General features: G+C 39.4%; 1 protein-coding gene across 2 annotated transcripts; it reads left to right on the forward strand.

Annotated features, from left to right (window-relative positions):
* Nucleotides 1-336: 336 nt before the first annotated feature.
* On the forward strand, nt 337-24,843 carry LOC118838009 (coiled-coil domain-containing protein 90B, mitochondrial-like). 2 transcript variants are annotated; one of them, XM_036745204.1, is made up of 9 exons: nt 347-473; nt 7,975-8,094; nt 8,279-8,382; nt 9,928-10,029; nt 11,080-11,121; nt 11,220-11,291; nt 11,379-11,432; nt 17,628-17,742; nt 23,922-24,843. In XM_036745204.1, the coding sequence occupies exons 1-9, from the start codon at nt 353-355 to the stop codon at nt 23,975-23,977; spliced, it is 786 nt and encodes a 261-aa protein (XP_036601099.1). In that variant the 5' UTR covers nt 347-352; the 3' UTR covers nt 23,978-24,843. The 2 variants fall into 2 exon arrangements, with proteins under 2 accessions (XP_036601100.1, XP_036601099.1); XM_036745205.1 differs by lacking the exon at nt 9,928-10,029 and having other exon boundaries at nt 337-473.
* Nucleotides 24,844-25,403: the final 560 nt, after the last annotated feature.

The raw sequence follows: 25,403 nt of genomic DNA on the forward strand, positions 1-25,403 counted from the left end.
AAACTGGAAAACCAAGTCTTTCCTCCTGGACGATCCCTACCTTAAGGTCGTGCACAGATCGAAAAAGTGGGAATGGAAAGGATGGAGGGGAGAAGAGGAAGTATGCCAGTCTATGAACTAACCTTGCATAAAGTGGGCAAATTTCACTGGTATGCATGCCGGGTACCCTGAGGTGGTGGCCAAACAACGTTTCCTGTGTTTGGTTATCCGAGACTACATTTCCCAGGAGGATATGCGAACAATGAGCCTACTCTTCCCAGAAACACGTGCGAGATTGAACTATTTTTCCGGGTCCACCCCACCCCCACCCCCGCCCACTCCATTCCGCCGGAAGCTCCAAGCTTTGGAAAACATGAGGGGTCGTTGGGCTTTGCGACTTCTTTGCCCAAGCGGTAGTGGGAGCCTTTCGGGGGCTCTTTCCCTTCACAGGAGGCCCATGGGCATACCAGGCAGCCCATTGACCCAGTGGAGAGGTGAGAGGAGCCTTCCCGCTCCCTTCCAGCTCGCCTCATTTGGTCAGACAGGCCAGGGACTACTGACCCCGTTAAAAGTGCGGCGAAGCCATGCCCGGGCGTGCGAGCTCTCCTTTTTGAACCTCGTTGGCCACCGTCCTCGCTCGGGCTCCGCCCCCGCCCTTGCGTGTTTGAGCCTGCTCCGTACCTGCCTGTCCTAGCCGCGTCACCTCCGCCTAGCCGCGGAGTTGGGGAAGATATTGACTTGAGATGGACAAGAAAAGGCTTGGTGATGGGGCCCGATGGGACCGAACTAGGAGCGGTGGTCTAGCTCTAAGCATAGCAGATCGTCCAACCCAATATACCCATTTTGTAGATGAGAAGATGAGGCCGGGGAGGTTAAATGACAGGTGCGCAATGCAGGGCTGAACTCTGCAGTTCGGCAGGTCTGGGTGCTTCGCACCTGTGTGATCCTGAGCAAGTCACTTGTTCTCTGAGCTTGTTGCCCCTGCTTCCCAGGCTTGTAGCTTCTTAAGGCTTTATGAGTATTGTTACCGGAGTTGAAATTGTGCTCGATGTAAGGGAAAACTGGCTCAACAGACCTTGCACGGGCTGCCTCCAGAAGGAAGGAGCCCCGCCTTGGCAAAGCTAAGTCTGCCCCCAACTGAGTCCATTAAGCTGAACTCCTGGAGAGCTGGGGCTTTGTCTGGGGTGTTTTCTAGTTAGGTTAGTTTGGGGGTTAGGTGGTTTTTTTTTCTTTCTTTGCAGCACTTCGCATCTTGCCTGGTACCTACTAAGCACTTAATAAATGCTTGGTGACTTGACCTGGGGACTTCTGTTCAGTTAGAGATTAGGCCACGTGACATCTGGGGTTCTTTTCCAGCTCCGAGATACACATAATACTGTACATGTCCACAGTGACAGGCAGAAACAGCCTAATGGTTACCAGCAGGTTATGTTCATCCAGCACAGACAGAGGAGTAAGTAATTTGACTGGCTGAGGGATCTTTGGGGTACCAATAAAAAGTGAAATTAAGGCAACATGAGACAGCAGATAAACTGCTGAATTTGAAGTCAGGAAGACCTAGGTTCAGTTCTTACCTAAGGCAGTGCTCTGTGACCCTGAGAAAACAAGATAACATAGAGCTGCAAAGTGGGAAGAATAGCACTTCTCAAGGTGGTTGTGAGGATCAAGTGATATGGCACATAAAACTATTTGCAAACCTTAAAGAGCTATACAAATGGGACAACATCACATTCAGTTATGAGGAAAAGCCTTTATGAAGGCAGGAACATTTTAGCTGGGTTTTAGAGGACTAGGAAGATAGATTAAAAAGTGGAGACCATCCCAGCAGGAAGAAAGTAGAATGAACAAAAGTATAGAAATGGTGGAAATGCACAAAAGTGCTAAATTTGGCTAGAAGAAAGTTGGGGGAATGTAGGTTTGGGCCAGATTGTGGAAGGTCTTAAATGCTAAGTTTATAAGTTTGAATTTCACTAGGCAAACCACAATATCTTAAATGTGGAATTTTAGTTGAAAAGCATTTAACAGTTTAAGGACACAATGAAGCACAACTTGAAACAATTCATTTTAGTTCCCAAGGGAGAGAAGTATTCTATTCAACATTTATTACAGTCTTGATAAGTGAGAACACAAGACAAAGCAGTACTTACACTTTTGAGCTTATATCCTGCTGGTGAAGATGCAACCTGTAATTGAAAAGAGAGACTATTTCTAGAGCAGAGGTTCTTAACTTGGTATGAGTGAACTTTATTTTTTTAAGTATTTATCTTCTGTACTTCCTGCACTTAAAATGTTTTTCTGAGGAGTTCACGGCTTCACCAGATTTGCAGAGGGATCCATGGTATAAAAAATGGTAGCCCCTGTCCTAGAGTATTTTCTGATTGTTAGGCGATAGGGATGGAACTCAGGGCTAAATGAAGATTTGGCTATGAAAAGCATTGGTAATCAGATCCTATGCTGTGCAACAATTACAAAAGATAGATTCAGCTCAGATTTGATGAAATGCTAACCATGCATTTATCCTAACATTGTCTTGGCTTCAGAGATTCTGTATTCCAGTGTCTACCTAAGCACGAGTCTCCTCTACAAAAATAATCAACAAATGGTTATCTTTTTTTTTTTAAGTTTATTTAAAGGTGCTTGTTGATGTTGAAACCTCCTTCTGGGAAAGCCATTTATACTTTAGTTCAGCTCTAACGATTAGGAAGTTGTTCTGTGTTGTGAGCCAAAATCTACCTTTATCTACCTGTTAATTTCTACTTCTTTCTTCCCTCTGAGGCCAAGGTGAACAAGTGTAATAATCCCTCTTATGGATCACAGCCCTTCAGTTACCTGAAGACTTAATTAGGTTACCCCTGAGTTTTCTGTAGTCTAACCATCCTCAGAGTCACTTTGACTGATGTTTATATGGCACTACGCTTGATCCTCTCATAATCCTGATCCCCTTCTTTTCATGTACTCCAATTTGTCAATATCTAAGATATGGCACCTAAAAGTAAACATGATAACTTCATATTGTGTGGGTCAAAAGACCACTGACTCAAGTTAAAAAAAAAAAAACAGAGGTGTCTCAGCTTCTCAAGGCAGAAAAAAAACTGAAGCTTTATTTGATCAACTCTCGGGAGAATTGGGCATCTCTCACTACCAGAGCAGAGATAGCAGTGACGAGAGGCCGGGGAAGAAGACAAGTAGGGAGATATATGCCGTTGTACAAACAATTCTAAGAAATCCCACCCCAGAGGCTGGACCCCTCTCCCCATTTGCAGAGACTAGTGGCCTCACAATCTAACCAGAAATAAGTGTTTACCCAGTACAAGCACAGAAACTACAGAATTACCTTATAGGGAAATTTTAATGCTAAGATGGCAGTTTGTAAGTAGGCTAGGGGAGGGGGAGAGGGGAATATCATCTGGTTTCCCCGAAATCATATGATTTACAGGAAAATGAAACTTAGGCCTGGTGAGGTTCACATCCTAACTAAATTTGTACTATCTCTATTTGAATATTGCCTTGCCCGAGTTATTCATAAGGAAGCTTTCACAATCTTGTATTCCATTCACAGCTGAGGTGACATCTATAAATCTAAAGAAAGAGAGGGAGAAAGACATTCCTAAAGGCTAAATAATGAGATTCCCACAGACTCAAATTTATCCCATTTCCCTTTTCTCTAAATATTGATTCTCAAACATTTTAGATATGAATACATATATATACATATTCCCTGTGAAGCCTTCACACTTTATTGTCTCACTACTTCACACAATATGAAGTCTGAAAAAAGTAGGGTACACTGAGACAGTCACCTCCCTCAGTCTGTACGTTATATCTAGTAACAGCCTAAATTGCATTAGATAGTTTCACATCTCTGTCAAACTGCCAACATACTGATCTTGCAGTCAGCAAACATTTATTAAGTGCCTACTTTATGCTATACACTGGGGATACAAAGGATAAAAACAAGTCTCTTCTCTCAAGGAAACATGCAAACAACTATGTACAAACAAGATCTAGACAGGACAAGTATGTGGGCAGTCTCAGAAGGAAGGCATTAAGATTGAAGACTGGGAAAGGCTTTTAGCAGGTGGTGAGCTTTAGCTGAGACTGAAAAGCCAGGGAAGGCAGGAGGTTGAAATGAGGCAGGAAAACATTCTGGTAATGGAGGGTTGGGGAGGAGAGGAGCCAGTGAAAACATTTGTTTGGAGATGGAATGTCATATTCAGGGAACAGCAAGGAGGCCAGTGTCAGCGCATCATAGAGTATCCTGGGGGAATTAAGGTGTAAGAAGACTGAAAAGGTGGGAAGGGCCAGGTTATGAAAGGCTTTGAAAGCCAAGCAGGATTTTATATTTGATCCTGGGGGCAATAGGAAGCCACTAAACCTTATTAAAGGGTAAGAAGGATGATATGGTCAGACCTGAGTGATCAGTTTGACAGCTGAGACTGGAGATAGGGAGAGCAACCAACAGGACCCCCAGACCTCTTTTACATGAACTGTTCTTTAGCAACACTTCCTTAATCCCATAGTAGTGAACTTGATTTTAACACTATTAATTTATTTATGCTATTAGATACCATCATATTCTCTTCAGTCTATAATGTTAGCTTTGATCTCTTTTTGAATCCTGTCATCCAGTGTATTACCTATTTCTCTTTGTGTCATGTGCATATTTGACCACATGATAGAAAACATGGAATCTGATCCTAGAAAGCTGTCCAAATGCCGTTAGTCCTTTGGGCCTAGCTCAGGACCCATCTTTTTCATGGATTTCTCTGAATATCCCAACCACTCCTTTCTCTATACTACTAATGAATATATATTCTGAACCCCACTTAAATAATCCAATGGATCTGTGATCTCAAGAAAGTGAATGTTTCCTCCAGTGATATATGCCTGCCCATCCCTTGTCCTTCCTAAGTGTTTTCCATGTAGGGTTTGTCCAATGTGCTGAGAGCCTTCCTTGCTTTGTCCTGATATCACAAGGATACCAATGTAACACACTGTCCATTGGTTTTCTCATGCTGTCTCTATGTGCCCGCCCTCCTCTCCCCCACCTTCCTTTTCACTCATACATTTCTAGATCACATCCTTTACTCTCATTCTTCCACCATAAATGGTATATCTATTGTTCTATGTAACACATTTTTAATGCATCTGAGACTATAATATTTCATTACTCAAAGCTATATAACACAACCAGAATAATATTGAGAACTTGGAGATTGTTAAAGGAGCTTCACAATTTCACAGACAATGCAGACCACTCCTATTTAATTCTGGCCTAACGCAATATCCATGTATATAATGTCTGTCCAAGATACACTGTACGAATAAAACCAGTATAGCCAAGATTAGAAGAAAAACAGAAAATTGGAGAAAACTGACAGTTTCTCAAATATATACCACAAATACATTTGTCACATTTATAAGAATATGAGTTGATAAGTGTTCAAAGGAAATGAATAAGCGGTTTTTCAATGAAAGCAAAGCCATGTATAGTCATGAAAAAATCACTATGAATTAGAAAAAAATAAAAGAATTTTGATATGTCATCTCACGCCTATCAGATTAGCTAAAATGATAGAACAGGGAAATGATAGATATTGAAGGGGGTTTGGAAAAATTGGGACACTCATACATTGTTGGTAGAACGGTGAAGTGATCCAAGCAACCATTCTCGAGAGCAATCTGGAATTATTCTCAAAGAGTTATAAAACTATTTATTCCCTGTAAGTGAGCAATACCACTATTAGGTCTGTTTCCCAAGGTTATCAGGGACAAAGGAAAAGAATCTGTATGTTCTAAAATATTTTTAGCAACTCTCTTTGTGGTGGCAAAGAACTGGAAATTAAGGAGATGCCCATCAATTGGGGATAGCCTTAACAATTGTGGTATATGATTGTGATGGAATACTACCATTCTGTAGGAAATGATCAGCAGATTGATATTAGAAAGACTTGGAAATGGAATGACTTGCATGAAATAATGAAGAATGAGAAGAACAGACCTTAAGAGAACATTTTATACCATAATAGCAATATTGTTCCAAGAACAACTATGAACAACTGAGTGATTCTGAGAAGTATAAATATTCAGATCGACTAGAAAGGACCTATGAAGGAAAATGCTATCCACCTCCAGAAAAAGAACTGATATATAGAAGTATGCTTAGTATGACTTTACATATATATACACATACATAGGGTTGCCTCTAGTGTGGGGTGGGGAGGGAGGGAGACAGTTAAGATTTTAAAATGGAACAAATAAATTTTTTTTAAAAGGAATCCTGAATAATTTTGATGTATACATGAGAAGTGCCTTTAAGGCAATAATATTTTTTGTCCTTTAAATTCAAATTTTTTAAAACACTCCATAAATAATAAGTACAGTGAGGTTTTATATTCTTTAGTCAATTATGTGATAATGAAGATGTGATCTAAACTAGCTGATTTTCTTGTCTGTGTTCTCTTTAGTTTCTATCTCCACTCTAAGCATATTTAGGACAGTAATGTTTGAGTCTTAAGGTGTTGCAGCTCTGCTTTCTTTCAGGTGAAAAGTTAAAAATCTTTGCAGATTTTCTCCATTTTTCTTCTGTTTGTCACCCACCCTTCCATTTTCATCGTTCAATGCTCTCAAGCTGACATTGCTTAGTTATCTCTCTCTAGTCTTTAAACTGACTTCACCCTCCACTCCCTCTCTGTTATGAAAGATGATAGTGCTTATAATCTAAATTCTTTTCCAACATTTTACAAACAAGTTTCTATTGTAAAGTGGTATTGCATTTAGCTTCCATAGCTCTCCTATTGGCAAGTCAAGTTTTTGTTCAGTAAGCCACTGTTTAGCCTCTTTTCTTCCTTGTTAGGGCAAATGATTTACATTTAACTTATGGATAAAATTATTTTAGTTGATATATGCACTTCTATCCATATGTCATTTTTTGCCATCAATAATTTGGTTAAATAGGTCAAAAGAGATTTAATTGAATAAGGGTAATAAAATAGACTGGACCTCTGATTTCTTTGATACAGGGTACTCTCAGATGAGGGAATTCTCTCCACCAATACAGATGATTCATTGCCTGCTCCTCAACATAAGAGCCTTAGAGAGCTACCTAGAGCACTGACTTGGCCAGGCTCCAACAGCCATTATGTGTCAGAGATAGAATTTGAAAATAGATATGCCTGGTTCTGAGGCCAACTCTATGCATTATGCACTTTATGCCTCTCACAGTCTTTCACTGTTGATTAAATATAAGGTAGCAACACAGGTAATAATAACAAACTTCTTGCGTTCAACAAAAAGTTATCAGGGTAAAAAGTGAAAAACAAAAAACTATTGCAGGAAATATAAGGAATTTATTCAAGGTAGATTTATTCAGGGCCTACTATAATGAAGGCATGGTTTCAAAATAGAACATAGTCATCTTTTAACAGGTTTTTAAGGCTTTTTCCCTCCTTTTATTAGTGACGAAGTGTTCCTGGCCAGGCACTGGTTATCACAATTTTCCATTTTGGACTGACTCCTTGGGTAATGGTTTTCCAAAGGAACCATAACAAAGCATTGCACTACATTGCACGTAATAGGCACTTAAATGTCTATTGCTTGAAGTACCTGTAATATGTAAGCAGTTTACAAATACCCTTAAAGCTCCCCTCCTTTTGTTATTCAGTGGTTCTTCAGTTGTGTCTGACTCTTCTTGACTCCATTTCTGGTTTGCATGGAAAAGATACTAGAGTGGTTTGCCATTTCCTTCTCCAGTTCATTTTACAGATGAAGAACCTGAGGCAGACAAGGTTAAGTGACTTGCCTATGGTCACATAGTAAGTGTCTAAGGCCAGATGTGGATTCAGGAGGATGAGTTTTCCTGACTCCAGACCTGGCACTCTATCCACCGTGCCACCTAGCTACCCTTTCCTCCTTTTATAGCCTCTAAAAGAAGTTTTTTGACATTTGATAAATCAGTTTCATAAGAAAAACCAGACCCTCACCTTCTCTTTTCAGGTTTTCTGACCACTGGCTCCAAGAAAAATTATGACATGAGGAGGGTAAACATAACTCCTCTAGATCAAAGGAAGTTAACTTTTGATTCCCGTGCATTGATTCAGGACTTCGAAAGTCAGGGTGAGAAAATGATTATTGAATACATACTTTAAAGATGAAATAGTATTATAGTCATAAAATAATCCATTATCTCATCACATTGATTATGATTCACTTATAAGCTGCAAAAAGTTATAGTGTGCCATAAAGTTCTATTCTGATAAAGATTTACAAATTTTAAAATGCTAATGCCTATTCTCTACAGGATTTGAAAAGTCCCAAGCAGAAACCATTGTATTTGCATTAACGATTCTGGCAAATATCAGCCTAGACACAGTCTATAAGGAGATGGTGACTGGAGCTCAACAGGTAATTGGTTATTTATTATTTATAATACCTTAAGCCAAAAAAACTAGATCACATCTGCTGCCCTTTAACTTGTTTTTTAATCTGTTTCCCATAAAACCTAAGATATAAAAGTTCCTATTCCTGGAAAACCCAAATCATTCATGTCCAGATGGTTAAGGCAATAAAACAGACCTATAGTTATTCAGTTTTTAGAAATAAAGGTCTAGCTTCTTTAAACCGGTTTTATATTCTGAACTGTTATCTTTTCTATTACTCTTTGTAAGTGGTATCTCTAGCTAGGTGAAACCTTATAAATGCCATGTGACATCCTCAACCGTGGATTTGGAACCACCTTTTAAAATGTGTTTTCTCCAATACAAAGCATAGTGTGAGGATGCCTAATAAATGACCCATAATTTATCCTGCTGAAATGATGGCCAAGGTGATTAGACAAACATATTCCAACCAGTTTTGTTTAATTATCAGTTTCTGGTGCCATAAAGTACCTTGGGATTTCCTATTATGTTAACTGAAAAAATATCACAAGTCCATGAGAAACGAATGTTCATGTGGAACTCCTAGAAGGGTGCAAGTAGTTTATAATCCAAACAAACGCTCGTATATTTATGAAATTGCAACAAAGAGGGAGCAGTGGACAGCAACCCCCTCCTAAATAGGAGTGGCTTGGAAGGAGGAATAGAGCAGCAGGGGTGGGGAAAGGATTAATCCCCTCTTGAAGAGGAGGAGAAAGAGCAAAGAAAGGGAGGGGGAACTTAACAAAGTTGGATGACAAAAGGCACATTCTTTTCTCTTGGGAACTGCTAAACTATGAAGATAGTTTAGTCTGCATATCTACAAGGGTCCCAGCTGCAGTTTCTCAGTCTGGTGTAACCTGACTGGTACCTATCTTGACTCCCAAGGACACACAGGGAGTCCACCTTGGCATACAAACAACAAATTATGTCAGCTCAGGGTGGGGGTCTTTGTTCTTGAAACGTTTAGAGCCTCCTGCATTCTCAGAGCCCAGTGTGTCTGGAAAATATGGCTCCTCAAGAAGACAAGTTCATAGGGCCCCTTAACACCAATAACTGGTTGACAAAGTGCCTAACCTGACAACCCTGTGAAAAGTAAGCAGTAAAAAAATTACTACTATCATTTTGTAGATAAGGAGATTCAGGTTCAGAGAGTTTCTGACATGTGTATGTGGTCAGCTAGTAACTATCTGAGTAAGAATTCAAATCCAGGACTGAATCCAAGTCCAGTGATCTTTACTTGTATTGCCTTTCTCACCTCTGATAGCATTGTGTTTAAAGCTAAAGAAATGAATTTCAAAATTTTTCTCTCATACTTTGGTAAAACCTAGCCATTTTTTTCAGTTTCTGGGAAATATTCTTACCTTTGACATTTGTTCCCCAAATATACAACAATTATCATATTTGTTACTGTTCTTCAGATTAGTGAAACAACATTATGATTTTTATATATGTTAATACATTATCTTAATTTCCATGAATACCATGTCTAGCATTTCTTAATTCAGTATATAAATACTGTATTATTTCTTAGGAAATTACTGTCCAGCAAGTAATGACACATTTGGACTCAATCCGGAAAGATATGGTCATCCTAGAGAAAAGTGATTTTGCAAATCTGAGAGCACAGAATGAGGTGATATAAGCTTTTAAATAATAAACACATTATACTGAATATATTATATCATGAAATTTGGTGTTTTAAAATGTTTTAAGAAGATAGCAAAATTACATTTCATGCTTCACAATTATAAAAAAAATTTCACAATAATATTTTATAAGAAACCTGAACCTTTATATTTAATTCATAGTTGTTGGGAGAAATACACACACACACACACACACACACAGTTGTAATTAATGAAGTTTCTCCTGCCCTGTGTACATTTCTTACTAAATCAATACCAAAAAAAACCTGTCAAGATCCTATTTCAAATTCACTTGAATCTTATGCCTAACTGAGACATTTTAGTTTTCCATTAATTTCCTCTGTCCTCAAAAAGGTAAAAGGATTTCTTTTACTTATCAATCTGAGAATTTCATTTTAAATAAAAGATAATACAGATTCTCTCTCATTTAAAAGAAGATCACAGTAATTTAAAAAGATTAGTGTTCAGATATAAATCTAGCTTTTAAGGTAAATCTAATTTGGAGTTCTAAGAATGAGCTATCTGCACCAGCACTGGCCCTGGAGTCAGGAGGACCTGAGTTCAAATCCAGCCTCAGACACTTGACACACTTACTAGCTGTGTGACCTGGGGCAAGTCACTTTGCCCCAATCCCCCTGCCTTTTGCCCTCCAAAAAAAAAAAAAGAATGAGCTATCTTCAGAGAACTGGGCTGTCTCTAGCTGTCCTAATCTATATATGGCCACTGGCACCACATGGCTCCAGAGGAGAAAGTAAGGCTGATGACTTCGCACAGCCCTCCCTCACTCAAATCTAAGTCAATTGCATGTCATGGCATGATCTTCCTGATGTCATGGTCCTCTTTGAGAACAAAGGACAAGCCACAATTATAATCTTCAGAGAATTTCTGTGGTTTCTATTTTAATCTTGGGGTAAATCTATTGTAGAAATCCACAGACTGCACAGATTTTTAGTAATCTTATGTTATAGAATTTCTAGGTCAGATGGAAGATGGTCTTTTGATTAGTACTAATGTTTAGTGGTCCTCTTTATACCTAGAAAATGAAAATTGAATTGGACCAACTCAAACAACAATTAATAGTAAGTAAAGCATTTCCTTTTTGCCATACAAAAACCAATTCTAAATTCCAAAAGGAATAAGAAGTCATTTTAAAATATATTTTTCATTTTCTTTACAGAATGAAACTATCCGAATCAGAGCAAATAATAAATTGGATATAAACCTAGAGAGGAGCAGAATGACAGATCTGGTAATGTTCATTTAAGATTTCTTTCTTAGTTACTTGTTCTTTTTCATTTCTTCAGTTTTTAATCACTTTCTGCCTTAAAATTTTCAGTTGTCAGATCAAGAAAAGAAACTCAGAGAAGCAACCACTGAATTGAGCAAAAGGGTAAGTTAGGGTATGTTTCCTTATTAATTATGAGTATAACTTCCTTGGATCCATCAACTCTTTTTGTTCCCTTCTAGGGTTAGGATTTCTTAAACTTAATTATTTAAAACTCTATGTCCAAAATGGGGCTCATTATCTTTCCCCCAAACCCTCCACCTCTCCTACTACCCTTATTATTACAGAGGACACCACCATCCTCCCAGTTCCTCAGGCTTACAACCTAGCAGTCATCCTGGAGTTCTCACTGTCTCTCAACCCCTCCATATCTAAACTGTCACCAAGGCCTGTTGATTTCACTGTTGCAGCATCTCTCCAGTATGTCTCCTTCTCTCCTCTGACACTGCCACCATTCTGGTGCAGTCCCTCATCACATCATGCCTGAACTATTCCAGTAGGCCACTGGTGGATCTGCCTGCCTCACGTCTTTCCCCACTCCAATCTCTCCTCCATTCAGCCACTAAAGTGATTTTTGCAAAAGCACAGGTCTGATCATGTCACCTCCTAGTCAATAAATTCCAGTGACTTCCTATTGCCACCAGAAAAAAAATACAAAATGCTGTCTCTGCTTGGCATTTAGAGTCCTTCATAACCTAGCCCCCTTCTGCTTTTCCAATCTTCATACACCTTACACATCAACACCTACTCTTCAGTACAGTGACACTGGCCTCCTGTCTGTTCTACAAACCAGAACCTCCATCTCTCAGTTCCAGGCATTTTCTCTGGCTGTCCTCCTTGACTATTCACCTCCGTATCTTCCTTTATGTCCTAACTAAAATCCCACCCTCTTAATTCCAATGTATCCCCTTATTTCCTATTTATCCTGTATATACCTTGCTTTCTGTATATTTGTTTCTATGTTGCCTCGCCCATTAGATTGTAAACTCATTGAGGGCAGGGACTCTCTTTTGCCTCATTATGTATCTCCAGCATTTAGCACAGTGCCTGGCACATAGTAGGTGCTTAATAAGTGGTTATTGATTGGTTGGTTGGCTGATTTAGCCATTCCTTAATTGATGAGCACTTTCCAATTCTTTGCCACCACAAAGAGAACTGTTATGAATATTTTTGTACATATGGGTCCTTTTCTTCTTTCTTTGATTTGTGTACATTAGAACTCACCCTAAATCTTAAGAAACAAAAGCCCTTGCCAGTATTTGTGCCTCCAATATTTGGGTATTTTTATATTTTGGGGCTAATTTTAGTGTATTTTTACATTTTTTCTTTTACCTTTTCATTTTCACTCCAGCAAGTAAGACTTGACTGCCTCTTCCTTGTGACTTATCAGGAGAAAGGTCTCATCTGTCCTTCTGAGTTCTCTTTTCTCACCCAGCTTCTTGATGCATTTAATGACAAAGAGTTGTTACTAGTCTGCAAAAAAACTCTTTCCACTTTCCTTCAGCTCCTGTATTGGTAATCAGGGAGGGACTTTTTTTTTCTATTTTCTCTTTTGGAATGCTAAGGTAGTCAAGTGCCTTTAATGAGTCTTGCCTTTATTTGAATTGGGCAGGTAAAATGGGACCTTTTGTTGTCTTATTTTTTGGAGTGCTTCTTGGCACTGAGGTAATCATGTACCTTTGAGTCTTGCCTTTCAAATGTAATGGCTAGCAAAGTGGAACTTTTTGCTGGTTTTTTTTTGGGGGGTTACTTCTCACCACTGAGGCAATTGGGTGTCTTTGAGTCTTGTCTTTCTTTGAACCAAGAGTCATTGATTGGAAACCATGTATATGATGCAGTGCAACTGATAAAAGATCTTTCCCACACCCTTTTGCTAAGTAGGCACTCAGCCCTCAGGGCCCTGAACAGGGTGTATGAGCTCTGAGGTTTTGCTTTTGAGGGTTTCACTCATTGGAATAGTGTTGGTGATTTGGCCAGATGAGACTCTGGGTAGCCGTCAAGAGCTTCCCCCCTCCCCACTTTAAAAACCCACATGTTGGTGTTTCTGTCTCTGGTAACTGTTTATGTAGTCCTTGAACAGACAGCTAGAAGCTTGTCTGCTGATTTCTGTTATTTTGCTCTGTTTATATAATTTCTGCTTGTAATTTCTATTTGTATTTGCTCAGAAGTTTAGGGTGCTCACTTTTTCCCCGTGAATTAAGTGAATGATATATGTATGTTTAATTACAGTGAGATTGTTAACTCCTTAAAGTTGCTTTCCTTAGAAAAGCAGATCAAGGCAGGTGGAGCCAAGATGGCAGCTGGAAAGCAGGGACTTGCGAGAGCTCCCTGCCAAGTCCCTCCAAAAACCTATAAAAAATGGCTCTGAACAAATTCTAGAACTGCAGAATCCACAAAATAGCAGAGGGAAGCAGGGCTCCAACCCAGGACAGTCTGGATGGTCACTGGGTGAGGTCTAGCGTGCACGGAACTGGGAGCAGAGGGGAGTGGAAGGGAGCTGAGCCCAGCATGGGTGGCGGCAGGACCAACCAGACCTGGAGCCGGGCAGAACAGACCTTAGCACCCGGAATCAGTGAGCTATGGCAGTTACCAGACTTCTCAACCCACAAACACCAAAAACAACAGAGAAGGTTAGTGGGAAAAGCTGTGGGGATAGAGTGAAAGGAGTTCGCGGTTCGGCCACCACCCCAGAGGCAGTGGAGGTGGTGCAGCTACAGAACTATGGCTGCAGTTGCTTCTGGCCCCAGGCCCACCTGGTGGGAGGAATTAAGTGGCAGATCACAGCAGGAGTGCAGAGCCTGCTTAAGATTTGCATCAGGTCCGGATTGGTGGTTCTTGGGGAAGGAGGAGTGCTGGTGTGGAAGAGCTAGCTGTATAGTAATAGCTCTGAAAACAACAGCACATCCCCTCAAGCTTGGAACAAAGAACTCTTTACTCTACAAGCAGTCATACCCCGATGAAAAACTCAAGGGTCAAGTAAGTTGGCTGGGAACATGGCCAGGCATCAAAAACGCACTCAGATTCAGTCTCAGACTTTGGAATCTTTCTTTGGTGACAGAGAAGACCAAAACATACAGCCAGTAGAAGTCAACAAAGTCAAAGCGCCTACATCAAAAGCCTCCAAGAAAAACATGAACTGGTCACAGGCCATGGAAGAGCTCAAAAAGGATTTGGAAAAGCAAGTTAGAGAAGTAGAGGAAAAATTTGGAAGAGAAATGAGAAGGATGCGAGAAAACCATGAAAAATCAGTCAATGACTTGCTAAAGGACACGCAAAAAATACAGAAAAAAATACTGAAGAAAACAGCACCTTAAAAAGTAGACTAACTCAAATGGCAAAAGAGCTCCAGAAAGCCAATGAGGAGAAGAATGTCTTGAAAGGCAGAATTAGCCAAATGGAAAAGGAGGTCCAACGGACCTCTGAAGAAAATACTACCTTAAAAATTAGATTGGAGCAAGTGGAGGCTAGTGACTTTATGAGAAATCAAAATATTATAAAACAGAACCAAAGGAATGAAAAAGTGGAAGACAATGTGAAATACCTCTGTGGAAAAACCACTGACCTGGAAAATAGATCCAGGAGAGATAATTTAAAAATTATTGGACTACCTGAAAGCCATGATCAAAAAAAGAGCCTAGATATCATCTTTCAAAAAATTATCAAGGAGAACTACCCTGATATTCTAGAGCCAGAGGGTAAAATAGAAATTGAAAGAATCCACTGATCACCTCCTCAAATAGATCCCAAAAAGAAAACTCCTAGGAATATTGTTGCCAAATTCCAGAGCTCCCAGATCAAGGAGAAAATACTGCAAACAGACAGAAAGAAACAATTTGAGTATTGTAAAAACACAATCAGAATAACACAGGATCTGGCAGCTTCTACATTAAGGGATCGAAGGGCTTGGAATAGGATATTCCAGAGGTCAGTGGAGCTAGGATTAAAACCAAGAATCACCTATCCAGCAAAACTGAGTATCATGCTCCAAGGCAAAATATGGATTTTCAATAAATTAGAGGACTTTCAAGCTTTCTCAGTGAAAAGACCAGAGCTGAATAGAAAATTTGACTTTCATACACAAGAATCAAGAGAAGCATGAAAAGATAAACAAGAAAAAGAAATCACAAGGGACTTACTAAAGTTGAACCATTTTATTTACATTCCTACATGGAAAGATGATGTGTATGATTCATGAGACCTCAGTATTAGGGTAGCTGAAGGGAATATGCATATATATATATATATGTGTGTGTGTATATATATATATATATATATACACACATACATATATATACACACATATATGTGTATGTATGTATATATGTGTGTGTGTATGTATATATGTATGTTTATACATATATAGACAGAGGGCACAGGGTAAGTTGAATATGAAGGGATAACATTTAAAAAAAATCAAATTAAGGGATGGGAGAGGAATATATTAAGAGAGGGAGAAAGGGAGAGATAGAATGGGGTAAATTATCTTGCATAAAAGTGGCATGAAAAAGCAGTTCTGTAGGAAGGGAAAAGAAGGCAGGTGAGGGGGAATGAGTGAATCTTGCTGTCATCAGATATGACCTGAGGAGGGAATACCATACACACTCAAAATGGGTATCTTACCCCACAGGAAAGGAGGAGGAAGAAGATAAAAAAGGGGGGATGATAGAAGGGAGGGCAGATAGGGGGAGGAGGTAATCAAAAACAAAGACTTTCAAAAAGGGACAGGGTCAAGGGAGAAAATTCAATAAAGGGGGATAGGTTAGGAAGGAGCAAAATATAGTTAGTCTTTCACAACAACAACAACAAAAAAAAGAAAAGCAGATCAAAGAACCTGTCCTACCAGCCCTCCTGTGTGCTCTTGTTGGTCTTTCACCTCCATAGCAGTTGGAATTCCCATTGTTGATACAGCTCCAAAGTCCATACACCCTTGTAAGCAGGTGGCGTAGCCTCCTACTTCACTAAGGAAATTGCTACTACTATCCTTTTCTCACTCTTTATCTTCCTTGACTTCTCTGTAACTTTTGATACCATTGACCTCTTCTGATTCTCTTTCCATTTGTCTGATCATTCCTTCTCACTCTGCTTTGCTGAATCATCTGTCTCTTGCCTTAGAGTCTCAGTTCCTTGGGGATCTCTTCCCCTCTCCAGGGTTCAAGTGTCATCTCTACATAGAGAACTCTGAAATCAGCATGTAACCCTAACCTCTTTCCTGAATGCTAACTATTGCTTATCAGCTGTCTGCTGACCATCTCCTGGAAAGCCAGTGTGCAGGGCTGAGTGAGGTGCTGCTCCTGCTCTATGCTGCCCTGCTCACACCACATCTAGAATACTGTATTGTTCTCAGTGCCACATTTTTAGGACATTGACCATCTGAAGCAAATCCAGGAGTGATGAATAAGGCTGGCAAGGAACCTGGAGAACATGCCCAAAAAATGGGTTCAAAGAACTAGGGATTTTGACCTAGAAAAGAACAGTCTTATGGTGAAACAATGAGAGGAGACTTGATTGCAGTCTTCAAGTATTTGAGGGACTAGAGTTTTCTGTGTAGCCTCAAAGGGCAGGAATAGGATTAATAGGCAGAAGTGGTGATGAGGCAGATCTAGCATCTACTTAAGCAGGAAGTTCTTCACAGCCCAAACTGAAACGGGCTGCTTCGGGAGGTAGTAAATTTTCTCTCATTGGAGGCTTTCAAGAGAAGGCTAGATGACCTTGCTAGCTATGTCATAGAGCAGGTTCTTGGTCAGATATGAGTTAGATTTTTAAACTCTGCGGTTCTGTGAAGGAATTTGTACAGATGTACTAGGTTTTGTGTTCCATGAGAGTAGGTACTCTGTCTTTTTTAATCTTTTTATCTCTCCTATCACATTGCTTGGCATTTAGAAGACACTTACTCATTGGTATTAGAAGACATACAGCTGCTTAGTGGCAGAAAATGACTCGGGTTTCATGACTTCCAATGAAGGATTTGTATCATTATACCTGCTGACTCAGAGTACCTTGGGGCAGGGGAAGGTGTATTATCCAGTCTTTGCATTTGCCCCAGCACTTAGCATGGTGAACTGTACAAAGCAGGCACTTCCTAAATGTTTCTTGTTCTGCAGTATTTACCAAACATTCTTTTTGTAATGTTACTCTGACTTTTCCCAATATTTAGTTTTCCCCAGGTTATGCTTTTAATGTATGTTAGCCTTTAAAAAAATTTTTTTCTGTGTCAAAGAGCTAAAAGAATTGTGCATTATGACAATTTATTTTAAAATACCATAGAGAGCAAATTACTAAAAATTGTGTTATGTATTTCAGGATACCGATATCAAAAATGTTATTTCACAGACCAGCAATAAAATTGACATTGAAATTGCTTCACTAAAAACTCTGATGGAGTCAAACAAACATGAGACAATTCGTTATCTCGCAGGTAAGTACTATTAGTTTTTTCAGATTTGTACAATCTAAGAACTGCTACAATGTGTAGGTTTGTGATAGGATGTTAAGAACTCACATTTTGAGGTTATATTTCTAAAATACTTTTAAGGCTTTGTATTAACAACCCAGCTAGCAGCTTCAGTGGGAGCGTAAGATCCCCCCCCACAGCCGGGACCCAGGAGGCTGCCGGAATGCCGGGAAAGCACAGGTTCTTTTTATCTGCTTAAACAAGGAAAGCACGGTGAAGGGGTTGACCAGCTTACTTTAATCCAGCATTCAGTTAGCATACAGACAACGTTCATTTAGTTCAAGGAAAAAAATGCCAGCATTCAGTTAGCATTCAGTTAGTTCAGGGGAGCAAAGAGACAAGCATCAAGAGACAGACCAAATACAGATTCACTGACTTACTTCAGGGGAAAAAACCAGCACCCTGAGGTTCAAAACATTCATTTAGTTCGGGGGAAAACAAACCAGCATCCCGAACCTCAAAACCAAAATACAAACAAATTACAAATATCAACAGACAGACCCAATACAATTCATAGTTACCAACATCTAGGCTCAGCCCGAGAGCAAGGGCTGGCCCAGTCACGCTCCCCGCTTGCTCCCACACCAACTGGAAAAGGAAAGAGAGCTCTTCAAGCTGTCCTCTCCCCTCTTATAGAGTTTTTGACATTATCAAGCGCCACCTGAATGACCAGAGCCAATTGGTTCTTGAGCTGACCCCTCCCCCTAGCGTAGACCAGGTTAACACCCAATAGGGTGTGGCTATGGAGCTAACACCTCCCCTCAGCCAGCCCCATGACTCATCACACAGGAAGTTCTGATTCCTGGCACAGTCGCTGACTTCCTGCCCCAGAAGAGCAAGCCACAGCATCCAGAGGCTCAATGAGGTAAGCTGAGTTACTCAAAGAAAACAAAGGCCATTCCGGTTACACTCCACCCCTTGTGCTCTAGGATACATGTCTGACTAGATTATGTATCCTAGAGCACACACACTATTATCCAATTACGAAGGAAACTAAAACATATCATTTACAATAAAGCAAAACATATCATTCGGTGACATTCCCAAATATTGGTTTACGATTCAAATGTAATCCACCCCTAGATCCCAACCAGATAATCTCTTCAATCAATCATCCCAAAATAATTATTAATAATTCAAATGTTCACCCATAGATCTTTGTATCCATTACTTAGGATCAATAATATCATAACAATAAAACAATATAGCAAGGATAACACAAAATAAGTACTCAGGACACTATCATCATTCCCCCCCCACCAAACAATTGGGGCTCAAAATCTTGGGGTAAGGGGTGAAGGTCTCATTTTCCATAGCTTCTTCATGCTGAAATTGGACGTAGAGCTGTGCCTGCCCCAAAGAGTCCCATTCCAGAGGTCAGTTCTTTCAGCGAGCTGGCAGGAATTCCAAGAACCTATATGCTTAGGCTTAGGCAGTCAACGGAAAGTGCAGGGTACTTAAGCCTAAAGGAGACAGAACTAGCAACAAAGTTAACCAAAACAAAGAACAAAAACAGTAGGCAAGTATGGGCTATTATCCTTTAAATAAAATCATCTCATAGAACAAAAAAAAAAGTAGGCAAGTATGGGCTATTATCCTTCAATCATCTCCAGTTTGGTTGAGATTTCAGTTATGCAAAGATCCAATATCAGAAGCCAAACTCAGGTGGAAAATGTTTCTTTTCAAAAGGAACATGCTGAGGAAGCCAAGAGGATCCCACCCTAGATGGAGACTAGGATTGTCCTCCCAGCCTGTCCCCAGATGTACAAGCTTTCCTCTGTTAATCACATGAGGCCACCTTCCCTCTGAGTATGACTTCATCTGGCTTCCATTTTACCCATACCTTAGCTCCCAACTTTATTCTATCAATGGAGCAAGACCCTTTTGCTCCTGTTTCAAAACTCCATGTACAATATAATCTCAGGATATTGGCCCTTTCAGCACAGTCCTCCAGGGCCAGGCTTATCAGCTTAAGCCCTCGGAGGAAGGGATTATCTCCTGCTCTGGGCCCCTGGGAAACCTCGCCCAGCACTTCCACTTGCTCCTTAGGCTCCAAAGCACCTGCCTGTTTTCCTTGCTCCTGAGGCTCCACAGAACCATAGCCACCTCAAGTACAAAGAGCAATCCAAAAAGAAGGAAACATTCAGCCAACCCAGCACCCCAAAATGCCATGCTCTCTTGTTAAAGCCAGATCCTGACCAAGACTACGCCATATGTAACCATTCCTGTTACAGGCTCATAGAGTACTTTTATCACAACTCTTTTAAGTAGGTAGTAGAAATATTATGATACCCTTTTTTTTTTAGTAGAGAAAGAAACTGAGGCTTAGAGAGATCAGAAGCTTGTTCAGGGCATTTAGCCCATAAGGGGTGGAACCAGGATTCACCTTTATTCCCGATGCCAAGCCTAGCTCTCATTCCCCATCCAGTGCTTCCTCTGTACCAAGCACATAAAGGTCCATATGTGGCACTTGAGGAGGCAGCTTTCCAATCCAGAAGACTCACCAGTAATATGTATGTGGCCCTAACATGCAACAATCTGACACTTTCTTGTAGCTCCCCTGGCACATTCATGTTTAGTGCACCTGGTAGATACACACCAGCCATAACAGCCCATGTTCACTGAAAGACTGGAACTATAGACTCCTCCTACATTCCCCTTTTCCAGTAGCTTCTGTAGTTCCTACATTACACATTGCTAATAACCATGTAACTGGCAATGTGGAGGATAAAATGACTCCCAATTTCTCACTAGTGTTAAAGATTGCAAGCCTGGACAGGAGAGTTTTTTTTTTTTCTGGAGAGGTTTCTCCTTTGGACAAAAGAGTTTCTTCCATTGAGACTCTCCCCATAACATTCTGATAAGAATTGGTCAAATAACAGGGTAGAAGCAAACAGTGATGTTATTAGAGGGGACATGTGATTTTTAACTACATTTGGCAGAGAGGGCAAAGGTGGATTCTTTAAATTTTGCTTTGTAATGTGACTGCTTTTTCTTTTTTAAAAAGAGTTACTGCTTGTAAAATCAAAACCCTCTTAAGTTTGTTCTCTCCTCCAAGAGGGTTATTTAGTTGCTCCATCCCAAGGATATTGTATATGGCTCACCCAAAGTCATAAATGGTGGAGTTAAAAAGTTCTCTGAGTCGAGAGGTAACATTCCTCCAAAGATAAATGGAGTATTAAATCAAAGGAATGATAGGTACTACTGCCTGTATTGATATACCAATGAAAAATGTCACTAGAACATGCATGTTAGGGGACTGTACTTGAGTTCTGAACAAGAATATTTTTCTATAAGAACAGAACTCTACATCTGTGGTGTAGCATAAGCTTTTTACATTTTGGGGTGATTTGATATTTGCATTGTATGACAGTCCCTTGTGAGAGCCATCTGTTTTCCCTCTACCTGCCAGCCAGGCTCTAGCTCTTGGGGTGTAGAGTTAGCTACATTTTTCTTTTAATTTAATTTCTCTGTGCAGACTAAAGGTGGCAGCTTTACTTTAGAAGATCACTCATTGGCACTGCCTCTGAAATATTTTACTTGTCTAAAATTGAGAAGCTTGAATAATTGATAAACATTTGTGAATTATGTCTAGATAATTCTTCCACACTTTACATATTTTCTTTGGGCACCTTTTGCTATTTTCTCATATCATTTTACTTAGAAACATTTGTTTGAAACAGTACCAAGGACTCTTCTCTTTCCTCACCATCCAAGTGTCATTCCTCAGATTGACATGCTTTTTTAAAAGACTCTTACAGTTAAAGGGTAACATAATCTCTTCACTCCCTTTCCTTTTCCTTCCCTCCTTTTCCTTCAGGTACCCAGAAGGATTGGTGGCAATAATTAAACAGTAATTCTTTCCACTTACTTTTTTGGCGGGCATAATTTAGCAACTTCATTCCATCTGAATACAGCCCTAAATTATCCTTTAAAAAATATGTACTCTAGGGGTAGCTAGGTGGCGCAGTGAGTAGAGCACCGGCCCTGCAGTCAGGAGGACCTGAGTTCAAATCCAGTCTCAGACACTTGACACATGTACTAGCTGTGTGACCTTGGGCAAGTCACTTAACCCCAATTGCCCGGCCCAAAAAAACACCAAACAAACCAAAAAAATGCACTCTAAAGCTTATCTACTTAATTCTGAAGAAGAGTTCTTAGAATCTCATTGATCCTAGAAGATGAGAAATAGCAAATTAAAAAGGGAAGTGGGAGGAATGTACAGAATAGGCTTTTTTGACAGCCCTCTGATGTAAGAGATAATAGTGAAGGAGATGGAAAATTCAGATAACACTAACTGCTGTGTATTATAATAATGGTAACCATGCATTTACCAAGAAGTCAAATTGGATTTTATACCCTCTGTTTAAGAAGGAGAGGAAGCTGTATATTTTGGTACAAATAGTACATTTTAGAAATAACTATCAAAAACAACTACCCTAAATGAGATGTTAATATACCTTACATTTGTATAACATTTTATATGTTTAAAAGTGCTTTCCCATAAAGAATCTTATTGTTGAAAAGCACCTCAGAAGTCATCTTTTCCAACCTGTACTCAAACATAAATCTTTTCAACAACTTGATGACAGGAGTCATCCACTGCTTGGCAGCTTCTGATGATGGGGAATCACATGAACCCAACACAGCCAATTCGAGTTTTGGACAGCTCTAATTATTAGGACTTTTGGGGTTTTTTTTTTGTTACGTCCAGCCTAAATAGGGACTCTGCAAGTATTCCCCCAGGTCTCACAGTTCTGACAACTGAAGCCAACATTATTCATTGCACGTCACCTCATTTGGTAGTTTGCAGCCTTCTTCACCTGCATACCACAAGATACTGAGAATAGATCTATGATCTCATTGATCTAAGGACTCCTGCCAGCAGAGATCACCACCCATCCAGGTTGCCCACCTGGTACATTTCTTTTCCATTTTCTTAAGTTCACTACAAAGGATCTTCCCATTGTGCTTTGGGACCCATTGGTCATCCCGCACACTTTGCCATGTGACCAGCCCATATATTTTACTCCTAGGTTTTTTATATGGAATCTTTGACATATAATTTTCTATGTAATTATTTGTTTTTAATGTGTTGCGGCTAGCTTATACTCGCTGTGTACTTTTCCATTGGAAATTTTATAATAGAGAGAGATTGATTTATGATGAAAAGCGTTTGTCATAAAATTCTTTGTAGATTGCTTGAGTGCTGTGTTACACTATCAGGGCCATCCTTAAGTGACTTTGGAATGACTTTACTAAGGTCTGTTAACCAAGGGTTTTCTCCACTGCCTCACTGTTTTATGGAACATTAATGCTCCCAATCTTTCGCTATCATTCTCTATAAAGTTTTATAAATAGGCTTATATAATTAAGCAGGATTGATCTTGCTTACTATATCTCTCCATTTGACAGGGAAGTCAGGTGTTTGCTGTTTGAGGTGTTTCTAGGCCTTTTGGGGCTCCTGTGTACAGCAACTGATTTTACATCAATTAGAAATTACTTTAATTGTGCTTAGGGCCTTTCTTCCATCCACATACCATATTGCAGCAATAATAAATTGTCTAAATAGGTCAGGTTTGAGTTGTTTTAATTGTATGCCATATCTTTGTCTCATTTTTTATTTTTCTAGCTTTGTATTAACTTTGGGCTTTTTTCTAACAAGTCAGTGGTCTGTCTACATAGTGACTCCCATATCAGTAGATATTTCCTGTCCATTAAAATAAAATAAATTTCATCTATGAATTCCATTTTAAAGGCAAATCAGATTTCTCCTCTCAGCTTATATTGGCTTCTGTTCTGCTAGCCATACAACAGTTTTCTTTTAACCTGCCACAATTAATAATTGTATAAACTTGTTCTTCAAAATGTTGTTTCACTGTCAGTTATAGATTATTTGTAACATGGCTATAATCTGAATGAGGCTGAAAAGTCTGTAAATTGTCACATGAGGATGATTCACCCACATGGTCCTTAATGATACTTGGACAAGTTTGAGGAATATGGATTAGAAGGCTAGTTTGCTGACCTCTTAGATTTTTGCTTCCTGTTTAGAAATAGGATAAAATTGCTTTTGCTGCACCCTTGGAAAAGGGGCCATGACTGCTCCACGTACTGTAGTAATAATTTGTTCTTTTTTACAGCATCTGTTTTTACTTGCCTGGCCATAGCACTGGGATTTTACCGCTTCTGGAAATAACAGCAGCTCTTCAGTATCACCACCAGCAGGAGTAAGGCTGCTTTTTGGTACATTTGAAGATCTTTGCTTTTGTATAACACTCTGGGGACAGATTCAGTTTGGCCTGTCTCAGTTCCTGAATAAATCTATTTGCCTTTATTCCCTGATGCCAAAAAGCTGTCATTCAGAACCTAATTGCAGTGTGATAGAAAGGTATTTTACAGTTTATACTTGCAGGTAGTTTACAGAGTTGGAAACATAATTTGTTCATTGTGTCCTTGCATAACCTAACCTATGTATATAACCTATGCAGTTTGGGCCTGGATTCATCTTCGATGGTTTTGACCACATATGAGTAAGCTGTTCTCCAAACTTAAGTACTCAGTGTGTCTATATTCATTTTTCATCATGACTTGATCCTATTTCTGGGGTTTTTTTAACTAAGTAGTAAGAAAAATTCTTATATTCATATTTACATATTTAAGTAAAATAAAAGGCTATTATAACTTCACTCATTGAATTTTAAGTCTTAATATCTGAATCTGAAATTTACTTTGTGACCAAAAGCAATGATTTTTAATGTATGTTATAATTGATATATGTCAGTTGGTATAAGTTACTACAACTAAGGAAACAAAGCAGAGAAAGACCAAGCAACTTGTCCCTGTGAACAGCCAGCAGGGCCATAATAGAAAACTTGTGCTTCTTCAGGCTTTTTGTATTATATAACCTACTGTAAAACCTCTTTCTCCATTTAGTATATACATGCAAACCATTATAACAAACTGTAAGGGACACCTAAGTTTTATTGTCATGGAATTGTGCTAAAAATGAATTCATTATTAGAAATCCTATTTCCCACCTGAAGTAATTAAAAATTAGCCCATGTTTGTGCTCAGACTCTGATGACTCAACAGATGAAACATTCTTTGAAACATTAAGTGGAGGGAAATACCATAATTTCCCATTGCTACCTGTGTACTTCTACTTTGTGATTTATTTTACTTCAGAGCTTATTTGAGTTTTAGTGGACTTTGAAAAGCCAGCATATCTGAAGTCAAAAGATATGAAAGTTGGAAGGTATTTGGAGTTGTTTGGAGCCAGAAAAAAAGTTAAGTGTGGTCTCAGGGAAACACTAGGCTGGGTCTGGAGACCAATTCCAGTCGCAGGTATTATTTACTGTTTTATTTTAGTTAGGCAAGTCACTTAACCTCTGTGACTTGGTTTCTTCTTCTCTAAAATGCCACCAGTTATCAAAATGCTTTGCAAAGATTTTTAAATCCTCTGCTATTTAGAAATGGTATCTATGTATTGGAGAAGTAGTAATTAGGATAGGGTATACCATTTTGAAGTCCAGATCTACCACATGAGGAAATATAAGAAGGATTTGTAATCTGTCTTACTCTCTACTATTTTCCTCCAGGTTTCATTCTTGCAAATATTGAGG

Source organism: Trichosurus vulpecula, chromosome 2 (assembly GCF_011100635.1).
Source record: "Trichosurus vulpecula isolate mTriVul1 chromosome 2, mTriVul1.pri, whole genome shotgun sequence".
In the NCBI taxonomy this organism is placed as follows: Eukaryota; Metazoa; Chordata; class Mammalia; order Diprotodontia; family Phalangeridae; genus Trichosurus; species Trichosurus vulpecula.

Excerpts from the sequence above, each read along its gene's own strand:
- LOC118838009 (XM_036745204.1), top strand. The coding sequence starts at position 353 with ATGAGGGGTCGTTGGGCTTTGCGACTTCTTTGCCCAAGCGGTAGTGGG. Across the intron at positions 10,030-11,079 it reads ATCTGAGAGCACAGAATGAG|AAAATGAAAATTGAATTGGA; the intron begins GTGATATAAGCT and ends CTTTATACCTAG. Across the intron at positions 11,122-11,219 it reads AACTCAAACAACAATTAATA|AATGAAACTATCCGAATCAG; the intron begins GTAAGTAAAGCA and ends TTTTCTTTACAG.